This window comes from Macrobrachium nipponense, chromosome 27, assembly GCF_015104395.2.
Source record: "Macrobrachium nipponense isolate FS-2020 chromosome 27, ASM1510439v2, whole genome shotgun sequence".
Taxonomy (NCBI): Eukaryota; Metazoa; Arthropoda; class Malacostraca; order Decapoda; family Palaemonidae; genus Macrobrachium; species Macrobrachium nipponense.
In genome coordinates, this window is record NC_087216.1 from 7677538 (window position 1) to 7691385 (window position 13848).

The following is a 13848-nucleotide window of genomic DNA, read 5'->3' on the forward strand; positions in this document are numbered from 1 at the left end:
TACGATCGGATTAGGCAACTGACCCTTCATGTTTGTCACCAAAGCAGTTTAAACTAGACACGCAGTCATGAACTTCAATATATGACATTCAATGTACCCAAGCTTAGGACATAAGAATACGCCTGCTTAATACTAAATACTACGCCTGCTTAATACTAAATACTACGCCTGCTTAATATAAAATTTTAAATTTTAAAACATTTTTTTTTTTTTTTTTTTTTTTGTTTAACACTAACCACCTTTGAGCCTATCATCAAAAGTCATGTTGTATCCTAATACTAATTACTTTAAAGCTGAACACCTGACCAGGAACTTTTTAAAGTTTATATTACCTAACAGTGTCCAGCTTAACAACAGCTTTAAAACTACTTTATATGTCATTCTTAGGGAATGAAGCACTAAATTCACAACAGGTAAAACGAACAGTATCACAAAAATAAAATAAAACTGACCGTTCAACATCTTCCATGAAAGACACAAATGGACTGACAGCCATCTGCCTCAGACATCAGACGGAACACATCACAGACATGTGTATATCACCTCGGTGACAAAACCTGTCTTTAATTTATACAAACGTCTGTCTGTCACCAACAGATGAAAAAACATATGGGGGGGAAGATGTTTCGAGAGATGTGTCAGCAAAAGCTATGTCAGATTTAGAGAATGTGTGTATGCATGTTTTTCCTGAATTATGTATATATATATATATATTGATATATATATATATATATATATATATTATATATATACACAGATTTTTTCGTACGTAAAAAATCACCATGCCCATTCTAACGATAGTCATCATTACGTTGTAACTATTACTATCATTAGTAGTACTGAAAAAAAAATCACAACGACCATGATAACGATAGTCATCATTACTTTGTAACTATCGCTATCATTAGTAGCAAGTAAAAAATCACAATGACCATGCTAACGATAGTCATCATTACTTTGTATCTATTACTATCAATTGTAGTAAAATTAATAATAAAAGTGTTAGTGATGACCAAAGTGCGCGCCTGCGGTAAAATACCAGAATCTTAAAAGTAAAAATAATATAATTCCAGTATTCAAGATTAGATAACCTAACAATATTACCTAACACAGATGACTGCAAGAACGGATATCATACCTTCAATTGACTGACTAAATAAAGAATAAACTGTGTGTGTATATACCCTATATTCTCCTTTAGTTGTATTATATCATAATCAATAAGAGAAAAACCGGCAGGTAAACAAACCTGACCAAATTGATGAAGCAATTAAGGCATAACACAGATCCATCCACTTCACTCAAGGACATTCACCTCACTGTTTATAAACCAATTTATTTATAGCACACTGAATCACTTTTTTATATTGAGACATTTATGTCCAATTTCTTAATAGTTCTTCTATATCCAGATATACATATATATATATATGTACATATACATATATATATATATATATATATATATATATATATATATATATATATATATTTATATAAATATTCACTTTATAAAATATAACAGAAGTGTCTTATATAATAAATGGCATGATGAGTAAATCACGACCTTATTAAATGGTGACGAAAGTGAGTGAAACAATTAGGAGAGAGAGAGAGAGAGAGAGAGAGAGAGAGAGAGAGAGAGAGAGTTCTGTCAATATATATTAACAAGGCCAAGTTCTAGGCTGACGTAGGAAAGAGAAACAATTGAGAGAGAGAGAGAGAGAGAGAGAGAGAGAGAGAGAGAGAGAGAGAGAGAGAGAGAGAGAGAGAGATTTTGTCACCCAGCATTTACACAGTAAAATAACTCTTACCATGAGGCACCTTGACTCTTGAACATCATCTCTTACCTCCTGGAATTATTATCCAATAAATATCCAAATAAACGTGGCAGAAGAGCGAGATCCCTCTCACACCTATTTCAAATTTCACTTGTCACCAAACACCCGGGAAAACATTTTCTTCAAACTTTCATCAGATCTTTTTCTTCTTCTTCTTCTTCAGACTTCTTTGGAACCGAAGGCAGTCAAAGGATTGATTTTCCACCGAGTCTCACGAACTTGAACTTGACACCGAAAGCCCTTCTCATGACAACACGAAAGACACTGATCCACGAAGCGTGTTACTGAAGGATTAGATTCGTGTCACGAACAATTAAATTGGTGCCACACAACATCACAGCACATCGAAACGACACTAACATTACTGATGACTACTTTCACAGATGACACTTCTTAGAGGATGAAAGGTTACTGACTAATCACTTTCTTTTTTTTTTTATTTAATGGACACTTAATGCACGACACTTGACACTTGACACACGGAAGTAGCACAGGCAAACGAGCATGACACGCACACACGAAATCACACGACTTAAAAAATATAATACAGATATGAACAGACACCATGTAACATTACACATCAATCGATGCCGTTTTTGTTGCTTGCGTTCCTAGAGACCCACGACACGGCGATGCCGAAGGAGAAAGAGGAGGAGGAGGCGGAGGCGGGGGCGGGGGCGGTGACGAAGGCGACGACGACGACCAGGGAGTTTCAGCAACACGAGTACAAGCAGCAACAGCAGAAGACGAAATCCGCGCGCCGCCCCTGACACAAACGCCCATACGATTCATGGCCCGGGGGACATGTCATGCTCGCCCTCATCTGACAACGGACGCCCTTTGGTGGAGGGACGTCGTGGCATTCGTCCCCATGGAGGGAAAGACGAGGGACGTGGCACGGCTGCGACCGCCCGAAGGCGCGGAAGGGAAAGACACACGGGAGGAGAAGGTTGGCACTAGGAAGCGAAGCAAGGCACTGATGGTGAGAAGCTGGAGGAGGTGGAGGAGGAGGAGGAGGAGTGATAGGATGAGGAATCTGGAGGTGGGGGGAGGAGGAGGAAGAGGAAGAGGAGTGAGGGAGTGAAGGTGTGGGGGCGGGGGAGGAGAGAGAGGCGATCCAAGTTGGACAATGTATAGGGGGGGTCAGGGACCTACCAAATACCACCCCACCCTATCTGTCCCCCGAAAGTGCCACGGTTTAGGGAAGGAAATGGACCGTTGTCGATGAGAACGAGACCCTCGAACGCAGATAAGGCTCCGCCGATCGATTCCTTTGAGGAAAATGGAAGCATGATTCACTCCCTGGATTGAAAGGAAAATGACTCCTTCCTGCCCCGACGATCAGCCTTCAATCGTGGTGTGGTAAGGCATCAATGACCGTCTGCGCGCGCGCGCCAACGACTGCCATCCAGCGCTACTCCCCCAGAAACTCGCGCCGCCTTTGGCCAACAGCGAGAGCCACGCTGACCTCAATGACTATAAGGTCGCCTCTGTTCTTTTCGCTAACGAGCATATTATTGACAGTCGTTGAAACGAAAGAATAACAAAAACGAGAATAGAGAGACGACAGTAATATAATAGCTTGAGAAAGGACAGCGTTCCAGCCTGAGACCCACAAAGTGCTCTTCACATCAAGTGGAAGAACTGACAGTCCCTCAGCATTGAGTAAAGCATACAAGAACCGGACGACATAAGAAGGGAGGTCCTTCCCAAGAAGGTCATCCAATTCTCCGGGAAAACTGAAAGGCAGCTTTAAACCGGAGGCGTGGGCTGCTATATCGACACTATGCTGCTGGTGCTGGCGGCCTGCTTTGGTTAAGCACGCATGTCTACTCACGAGACCCCGCAACAAGGCCCTCCTCCTCCTCCTCCTCCTCCCCCTCCTCCTACTCTCTCTCTCTCTCTCTCTCTCTCTCTCTCTCTCTCTCTCTCTCTCTCTCTGTGTTTTTCTTCTTCCCCTGACTTTGTATTGGGGTCCAATACTTAAACGATGCATTATGATCTAAGAAGCTTTGATGTTAAAAAATTCAGAATGATTAATCTCTCTCTCTCTCTCTCTCTCTCTCTCTCTCTCTCTCTCTCTCTCTCTCTCTATATATATATATAATATATATATATATATATATCTATATATATAAATGTTAAAAACAAAGCTGTAAAATTTAAGCTTTGATGTTTAAAACTCTGAATGAAGAACCTCTCTCTCTCTCTCTCTCTCTCTCTCTCTCTCTCTCTCTCTCTCTCAAGTTTCTTCTTTTCCCAAACTTAAAACCCACAAACTCAATCTCTGCCCCTCACCAGGATTATCTTACCTTTGCTTTTCCTTCCCCATTTACCCCATAATTTTCGAGCCCACTATATAACACAGCACTATAATTTAAGAAGCATTACTCAGACCTTCGGAAAATCAATGAACACCGAAAGTTATGTTGGTTTTATGTACGGTAGAAAATGTCTCGAGACCTTAGCGAAAGCCAAACATGAAAATCAGACACAGTAGATGCAAGAGAGTAAAGCAACACGATATTATTTGTATGTACCATCGAAAACCAGCGTAATATATATCTATCTATATATATATATATATATATATATATATATATATATATATATATATATATTATATATATGTATACGTGTCATAAAAACAACTGTTCCATTCAGAAGTAATTGATTTCCTTTTAATAAAATCCAAGGAACATAATTTAGGTTTAATAACATCTAAGGAAATTCGTCTCAAGTAGGAAGCTCAGTAAAACTATATACCTATATACATATCATTAACGAAATGCACCATGATCATCAATTGCAAATAAACAAATCTAAGGCGTTATTTTAAAGATCGAAGACTGTATACAAAATCGATCAATAAAAACAAAGTGGACACAAAGAAGCCCAGAGGAATGGCGGCTAAAGAAAGCGAGCTAACAAAATGAGTATTAAAAAAATACAATCATGATAATCTTCGTATTCACGGCATATTACGTATAAGAAAAATACAAGAGAAATAGGGAATAATGCTTTCATAAAAGAAATTTACACATTTAATGAACGGATATTTAATCCAGGAAAATATAGAAACAGTTACAAACCTCCCTCGGGATGTGGCAGGAACGAGACCCCGAACTAAGAGGAAATGATCGATGCGATACGACGAGTTGTTAGAGAATAAAGGGAGACCACGAGACAATAGGAGAGAGAGAGAGAGAGAGAGAGAGAGAGAGAGAGAGAGAGAGAGAGAGAGAGAGAGAGAGTGGGGGTACTGTCTGTCTGTCTGTGTGTGTGTGTACGCGCGCGTGTGCGTGTGTGTGTATATATATATATATGTATATATATATATATATATATATATATATATATATTGTTGTCTCCCTGTCACCTGCCCTTCATTCATGTTTTGGCCCTCATTGTTTATATGACCAAGAGTAAATTTAACCAACGGAATGCAAGATCTTTAGCCTTTACGTTTCAAGCATTCTCACAAACTACACTCAATAAACAAAAGATTACGAAGAAAACGCCGTTACTACAACAGACACTTTGAAAAAACAGTAATTATGGCTAATGACTGGTGCCCCTGTTTGGATCATCCAGTCGCTCGAGATAATCCTAGACAGTTCTCTCGAGCTGAAGACCTACTCCAAAACTAATGACATTATTATGCATTAAAATGGTTAAAAGAACGGGTTTTCTTGGTCATATTTTGTTTCATCGGATGTAGCTTGCTTGACAATGCCCTAGAGTGGAAGAGAAACCTAGTGTACTCCCAATTGTTACAATTCATGTATAATATATATATATATATATATATATATATATATATATATATATATATATATATATATATATATATATATATAATATATATATATATATATTCAACAGGAGGAGGTTTTGCGGAACCCAATAATACAATGAAGGCAGGGGAAAACAGACCAACATATCAAGAAACTCATATCTATTAGGTTGTAACGTTTCGAGGCCAGCAGGCCTCATTTTCAAGCTACACGTATTATTATTACTTTGTAGCTTGAAAATGAGGCCTGTGGTTGGCTTCGAAACGTTGGAACCTACTAAATATGAGTTTCTTGACCTATTAGTGTTGTTCCCGACCTTCATTGTATATGTTGATATATATATATATATTATATATATATATATATATATATATATATATATTACTTTATATATATATGAATATACCTTTACAGTAAAAATAAAACAATGTAACATAAAGTTAAAAGAACGTTGCAACCATATATTTCGAGCACTCCCTTGTGCTCCAGCGACCAGGAGAACAGAAGGAAGTGCTCGAAATATTTGATTGCAACGTTCAAATAGTGTTTATATGGGCCTTTTTGTTCTTCAATATATCATATATATATATATATATATATATATAATATATATATATACATATATATATATATTATTTATATATATTATATTTTCATTACTGAATTTCCATGCTTGAATAAGAGTATTTATAAAGGCTCCTTTACATTTTCCATATTATTTACTGAATGCAGTTTCACTGTAACGATCTTGGTTATGGCGCATTTTTTAACTTCATCGAAGGAAATGAAGTTACAGCGGCCAGATAAATCGAAATTGGGATACGATAGCAAAGAGACAATGCCATGATAACTCCTACCTTCTACAACATAATATTACACTTAAAAGTCTACAAAATAAATTATGGATACTTGTAAGGAAAATGACTACCTGATACGACTGTTTTTTTTAAAGGGCAATAAACGGGAAACTGCTGAATTTTTTCATGGTAAAAATCAAAGCGTATTTACAATCCGAACCACTCATTCCACCCAACTTCAATTCACCTGATACTACTTCTATTTTTCCATCTGACTACTGTTCTCCTAATCAGCGTTCACCAGCTACGAAAAGGCTGACAAAGAACCTCCTTTTTATTACTCTGACCATTTTCTTAATTTGAACGCTTAAAGAACCTACCAAGACGCTCGGTTAATTTCGTCCAAACTGACCAACCATCAAATATAAATGCTTATAAATACCTTCAGATCACACTAAAAGAATAAATAAATAAAATAAAAAATACACAAAGAAAGATTGGGAATCACATAGTAATTTCGCTGGAAGTGCTTTCTGTCATGTATGATTCCACATCGATAAGAAAAAAAAAACATAAAACGAATAAAAATTCAACTGTACAAATAAATTACGAAAAATGCAACCTACGCAGGAAACGACAAATAAAGAACACTGGAGCAGCTCGAAGTTCCTCGTCGGACGAGTGGTTTTCGCACTCGGCTCCCAGTCCGGTGGTCCGAAGTTCGATTCTCGGCTCTGCCGACGCGGAATCAAGAGATATTTATTTCTGGTGATAGAAATTCATTTCTCGATATAATGTGGTTCGGATCCCACAATAAGCTGTAGGTCCCGTTGCTAGGTGACCAATTGGTTCCTAGCCACATTAAAAATATCTAATCCTTCGGGCCAGCCATAGGAGAGCTGTTAATCAGCTCAGTGGTCTGGTAAAACTAAGATATATTTAACTTAATTTGGAGCAGCACGAGTGATACATCCTTACCGAATAATACGTCCATGAATCTCCGCATCATAAATACATAATATCACGAACAAAATCCGAAAGAAACTGATGAAAAAGAAGCAGTTACCTTCTACAGGAATCTATACCTTGAAAATACATTTACATTACAATATTTTATTTAGCAGAGAAGTAGAGATTTAGCTATTATGAAATGGAAAACAGAAGTATCTTTGTAATCTGTGTTATAGAGAGAGAGAGAGAGAGAGAGAGATCAATTGTGTAAAAGGAAGCAAACAGACTCCAGCAAAAATAAAAAAATAAAAAATTACGTAAATAAGGAACTTCAAAAAAGGAGAGAGAGAGAGAGAGAGAGAGAGAGAGAGAGAGAGAGAGAGAGAGAGAGAGAGAGATAATTTGTGTGAAAGGAAGCAAAAGGACCCCAGTAAAAATAAAAAATAAAAATTCACATAGACAAGGAACCTCAAAAAAAACCTTGAAAAAAAAAAAAAAAAAAAAAAAAAAAAAAAAAAAAAACGAAACTCTGGCACTCACCTCTGAAGCATCGGAGAGGGAAGCCGCTGACGACGAGATCACTGAAGATACGGCCGAAGGAGGAGCCGTGGAGGGAACTGGAGTGGACGTCGAGTTCCACGAGGAGGAGGAGGCTGCCGCGGGGCTCTCGGGAGAGCAAGGTCCTCGTCCTGCGATTCGAGGGCCCACTACGCCACCCCCTCCTCCTCCTCCTCCGACGCTTGAGCTTGTCAGTGACGGGGAAGTAGTAATACCTGTAGAAGGTCAGGGAAAGATTTTTTAGAATGTCTTATTTACAATTATTCACGAGTAATAAAGTAAACTAAATTTTACCCTTTTCTTTCATTAACTTTTATTTTCTTTTACCAAATGTGGGTTCTGCTTTCGTTATCTTTCATTTTCTTTTATCAAATGTGGGTTTTACTTTCGTTATCTTTTATTTTCTTTTATGAAATGTGGGTTTTACTTTCGTTATCTTCTATTCTCTTTTATCAAATGTGGGTTTTACCTTCGTTATCTTTTACTTTCTTTTACCAAATGTGGGTTTTACTTTCGTTATCTTTTTTTTTTTATCCAATGTGGGTTTTACTTTCGTTGTCTTATATTTTCTTTCACCAAATGTGGGTTTTACTTTCGTTATCTTTTACTTTCTTTTACCAAATGTGGGTTCTACTTTCGTTATCTTTTATTTTCTTTTACCATATGTGGGTTTTACTATCTTCTTTCTTTTTCCTTTTTATGAATCATCTAACTTCGGATGACTAGGCTTGATCATGTTACATACGAAAACAAATATTTTCCCTGTGAATAATAGAACTAATGAAACTTAAAACTTGTCTTTTAAAACTTCTTTTTATTACATTTAAATTTTAAGAGTAGTCATATGTTAGCTTTCTAATATCATTCATTATTGATCGTATTATGTATCTTAATTCACCAGTATTTTGCATAAAAGAAAAAAATTACGGAAGTATTATAAGAATCTTCATCATCAAAAACGTCAGCTTAGAAAATATTTTCCATCTGTTTTCGTCGTTCAGAATTAACAATTAAAGGACCATTTTCTCACCATCTTCAATCATGATTCAAAGAACAATCAAAAGATTTTGGATAGCGTCAAGAAGTAAAATACTTCATTCTTTTTGTTAGACCTCAAGAGCGAGACCTACTAGTAATTTCCCGCGTTACATAATATTATATTCTTCAAATACTTCCCCATTATTTAAAATCTTTATACCACTATTGTCTGGAAAGGAATTGAGTTTCTGGAAATGAATTAGGTTTCTGGAAATGAATTGAGTTTCTGGAAAGGAATTGAGTTTCTGGAAAGGAATTGAGTTTCTGAAAATGAACTGAGTTTCTGGAAAGGAATTGAGTTTCTGGAAAGGAATTGGGTTTCTGGAAAGTAATTAGGTTTCTGGAAATTAATTGAGGTTCTGAAAAGGAATTGGGTTTCTGGAAATAATTAGTTTGGAAATTAATGAGTTTCTGAAAGGAATTGGGTTTCTGGAAATGAATTGAGTTTCTGGAAAGGAATTGGGTTTCTGGAAAGGAATTGAGTTTCTGGAAAGGAATTAGGTTTCTGGAAATGAATTGAGTTTCTGGAAAGGAATTGGGTTTCTGGAAAGGAATGATTGGTTTCTGGAAATGAATTGGGAGTTTCTGGAAAGGAAAGTTTCTGGAAAGGATTGGGAGGTTTCGGAAAGGAATTAGTTTCGGAAGAGGTTTAAATTGGGTTTTCAAAGGAAAGGAATTAAGTCAAACTGGAAGTAATTCCTTTTTTTCCATTCAAAACTTACTTGAATACAATGATCTCTAACACAGTGCAATACCACCTAAATAATGTCAACAACGAGAGACCTTCCATGATGAGGGATAAACTTATCAATCACTTACTGACAAAGAAAAGACGTAGTTATTGACACTGTGAATATAAAAAAATGGTTATCCATTGTTCTCAAATTATTTATTTATTTATCTATTTTGCCAAGCGAAAATTACAGGAAAAGAGGTAAAAAACAAAATCTATAAAGAATGGAACACGTATCTGGCATTTACGAATATATGATGAAATTTTCCTGCAGGTGACAACCATTAAACGTTCATACAAATACCACACATTTTCTCAAGTAATGATAAAAATCCCAAACAAATGGGATCGAGGGGTGATCAACAAAATACCAATCGTTAAAAAAAAAAAAAAAAAAAAAAAAAAAAAAAACGAAATCGTCCGCACCTCACAAACTGTGCCAATGGGCCACTGTATCACAACCACCAACGTGGCTGCCTTCCAACTGGCCGCAGCCGCCGAGTGTCAATGTACAGTAAGTGTTTTCCACGGAATCACAGTCATCATTGACAACTGTGCAATGCATCAAGCCGATCGCTCATGATCACTCACGGCGGATCAGCATTAGTCGTTAATTATGATGGTGACAGAGTGAACAGGTTTCACAAACGGATATAATTTACATTGTACTAGTAGAAGAGCGATATTTTAGGAATCACCTGGGACCTTATTAGTTAGTACAGGGAGGGAAATGCGTTTTTATTTCTGTGCTATGTATAAAAATAAAGGTATAAGCTAAGACGGAAAGATAAAGCAGCTATTCCGATGTTTATCTTTCCTTCGTGGCTTATACCTTTGTTTATGCATTTATCACGTTCCAAACTTCAGTTATACTCACACACACACACACACACACACACACACATATATATATATAATATATATATATTATATATATATATATATATATATATATATATATATATCGTGTATACACACACTAACACATATATATATACACATATATATACGTGTATATATATATACATATATACACACAACTCACACACACACACACACACACACATATATATATATATATATATATATATACTATATATATATATAGCTGTACTTTTCAAAATAGTTATCTTCACATGTGAAGGCCTGATTAAAACGTCAGCTGAATTTTACAAGGGCACATGTCTACCGCGTAGATACTACAAAAAAAATATATACATATATGACAAAAAAAAATACATATATATATATATATATATATATATATATATATATATATATATAGTTGTATAAATAAAGGTATAAGCCACGAGGAAAGTGAAACACTGGTGTAGCGGCAAGATCTTTCGACTACAAACGTCCTTACTTCAGTCTGCTAAGTAAAGGACGTTGAGTCGAAGATCTTGCAGCTACTCCAATGCTTCACTTTCCTTCGTGGCTTATGACTTTATTTATGCATTTATCACGTTCTAAACTTTCGTGATTCAGTTATACATATATATATCATACATACATATATATACATATATATATATATATATATATATATATATATTTTTTTTATATATTGTATACACACAAACGCACACACACACACACACACGGTAAACTTAACTTTTATGTATTTATCAAACACTAAAGAAAAAAAAACTAATGCAGAATTTACGACAACCTAATGACCTAACAAAACTGAAGCTCCACAAGAATAAGAGGTATAAAAAACGACACCCAGTCGTCCTTTGATAATCATTTCCATATCGCCCCCTGAATCTCACCTGACTTCAGCGTCTTGGAACCGGCCCCAGGGTCGGAGTGAGGCCAAGCAGGGGCAGTGGCGGCCTTCGACGTAGAAGGCCCCGACGGAGGAGTACTCTGGGGCGTCCCTCCCGAGGTGATGAACTGTCGCACCTGCCGCCTCTGGGACTGCATCACGTGGTAATACGTCGGGTTCTCCAGGCGGGTCTGCACCTGCAGAGGAAATAGACGAAGTGATTATCCGGGTAAGAAGGGATCGGTATTCTGCGAGCTGCGGTGAGAAATAAAGTCAATTAAAACAAGCATTTGTCACATAATAAAGATCATGGTTTACAAATTCTCTCTCTCTCTCTCTCTCTCTCTCTCTCTCTCTCTCTCTCTCTCTCTCTCTCTCTGCTAAAAATAAATAATATAAATATGAAATGCATAATCTTTAGTAATACATTGTCATAACAATAAAGCCTTCATAACCTGCCAATCATTTTTTACCAGGTAAGAAAACCCACCAATCAACCTCATTAGGCAAATGGAACCAAAAATGACATTTCTTCAAACTAATGGTCATATGAAAGGAGGCAACGTATTTAATGAATTCTTCCGATAACTTCCCCTGCCTCTCTCATGAAGATCCTGTAACCATGTTGCTAATTACTGCACTTGATGACTCTTGGGTGAATGAAAGAAGCCCTTCCTTCATTCGTTGGGGAAAGGGGGAAGAAGAAGAAGAAGAAGAAGAAGAAGAAGAAGGAGGAGAAGAAGAAGTAGAAGAAGAAGAACAAGGAGATGAAGAAGAAGAACAAGGAGGAGAAGAAGAAGTAGAAGAAGAAGAACAAGGAGATGAAGAAGAAGAAGAACAAGGAGGAGAAGAAGAAGAAGAAGAAGAACAAAGAGAAGAAGAACAAGGAGAAGAAGAACAAGGAGAAGAACAAGAAGAAGAAGAAGAAGAACAAGGAGAAGAAGAAGAAGAAGGAGGAGGAGGAGGAGGAGAAGAAGAAGAAGAAGAAGAAGAAGAACAAGGAGAAGACGAAGAAGAAGAAGAACAAGAAGAAGAAGAAGAACAACAACAACAACAAGGAGAAGGAGAAGAAGAAGAAGAACAAGAAGAAGAACAAGAACAAGGAGGAGAAGAAGAAGAAGAACAATGAGAAGAAGAAGAAGAAGAAGAAGAACAAGAAGTAGAAGTAGAAGAACAAGAAGTAGAAGAAGAAGAACAAGGAGAAGAAGAAGAACAAGAAGTAGAAGAAGAAGAACAAGGAGAACAAGAAGAACGAGGAGAAGAAGAAGAAGAACAAGGAGAAGAAGAAGAAGAAGAAGAAGAACAAGGAGAAGAGGAACAAGAAGTAGAAGAAGAAGAACAAGGAGAAGAAGAAGAACAAGAAGTAGAAGAAGAAGAACAAGGAGAAGAAGAAGAAGAAGAAGAACAAGGAGAAGAGGAACAAGAAGTAGAAGAAGAAGAACAAGGAGAAGAAGAAGAACGAGGAGAAGAAGAAGAACAAGGAGAAGAGAAGAAGAAGAAGAACAAGGAGGAGAAGAAGAAGAAGAAGAAGAACAAGAAGAAGAAGAAGAACCAGAAGAAGAAGAAGAAGAAGAACAAGGAGAAGAAGAAGAAGAAGAAGAACAAGAAGAAGAAGAAGAACCAGAACAAGGAGGAGAAGAAGAAGAAGAAGAAGAAGAACAAGAAGAAGAAGAAGAACCAGAAGAAGAAGAACAACAAGGAAGAGGAGAAGAAGAAGAAGAACAAGAAGAAGAATCGAAGAAGAACAAGGAGATGAAGAAGAAGAAGAACAAGGAGAAGAAGAAGAACCAGAAGAAGAAGAAGAAGAAGAACAAGGAGGAGAAGAAGAAGAAGAAGAACAAGAAGAAGAAGAAGAACAAGGAGAAGAAGAAGTCGAAGAAGAACAAGGAGATGAAGAAGAAGAAGAACAAGGAGAAGAAGAAGAACCAGAAGAAGAAGAAGAAGAAGAACAAGGAGGAGAAGAAGAAGAAGAACAAGAAGAAGAAGAAGAACAAGGAGAAGAAGAAGTCGAAGAAGAACAAGGAGATGAAGAAGAAGAAGAACAAAGAGAAGAAGAAGAACCAGAAGAAGAAGAACAAGGAGGAGAAGAAGAAGAAGAAGAAGAACAAGGAGAAGAAGAAGAACGAGAGAAGAAGAAGAAGAACAAGGAGAAGAAGAAGAACCAGAAGAAGAAGAAGAAGAAGAACAAGGAGAAGAAGAAGAACGAGGAGAAGAAGAAGAAGAACAAGAAGAATAAGAAGAACCAGAAGAAAAGAAAGAAAGAAGGAACAAGGAGGCAGAAGAAGAAGAAGAACAAGGAAAGAAGAAGAAGAACAAGGAGAATAAGAAGTCGAAGAAGAACCAAGAGATGAAGAAGGAAGAA

At 36.8% G+C, this 13848-nt stretch overlaps 1 protein-coding gene across 3 annotated transcripts in view; it reads right to left on the reverse strand.

The window, feature by feature from the left end:
• The window catches only part of LOC135200781 (neurogenic protein mastermind-like), a 250642-nt gene that overhangs the window by 182384 nt on the left and 54410 nt on the right, over nt 1-13848 (reverse strand). For all 3 annotated transcript variants that reach the window (XM_064229426.1, XM_064229425.1, XM_064229427.1), the window contains exons 3-4: nt 11491-11683; nt 7927-8159 (exon numbers count right to left, since the gene is read on the reverse strand). In XM_064229426.1, coding sequence (XP_064085496.1) covers nt 7927-8159; nt 11491-11683 — 426 coding nt within the window. The remainder of the gene's footprint in view (nt 1-7926; nt 8160-11490; nt 11684-13848) is intronic.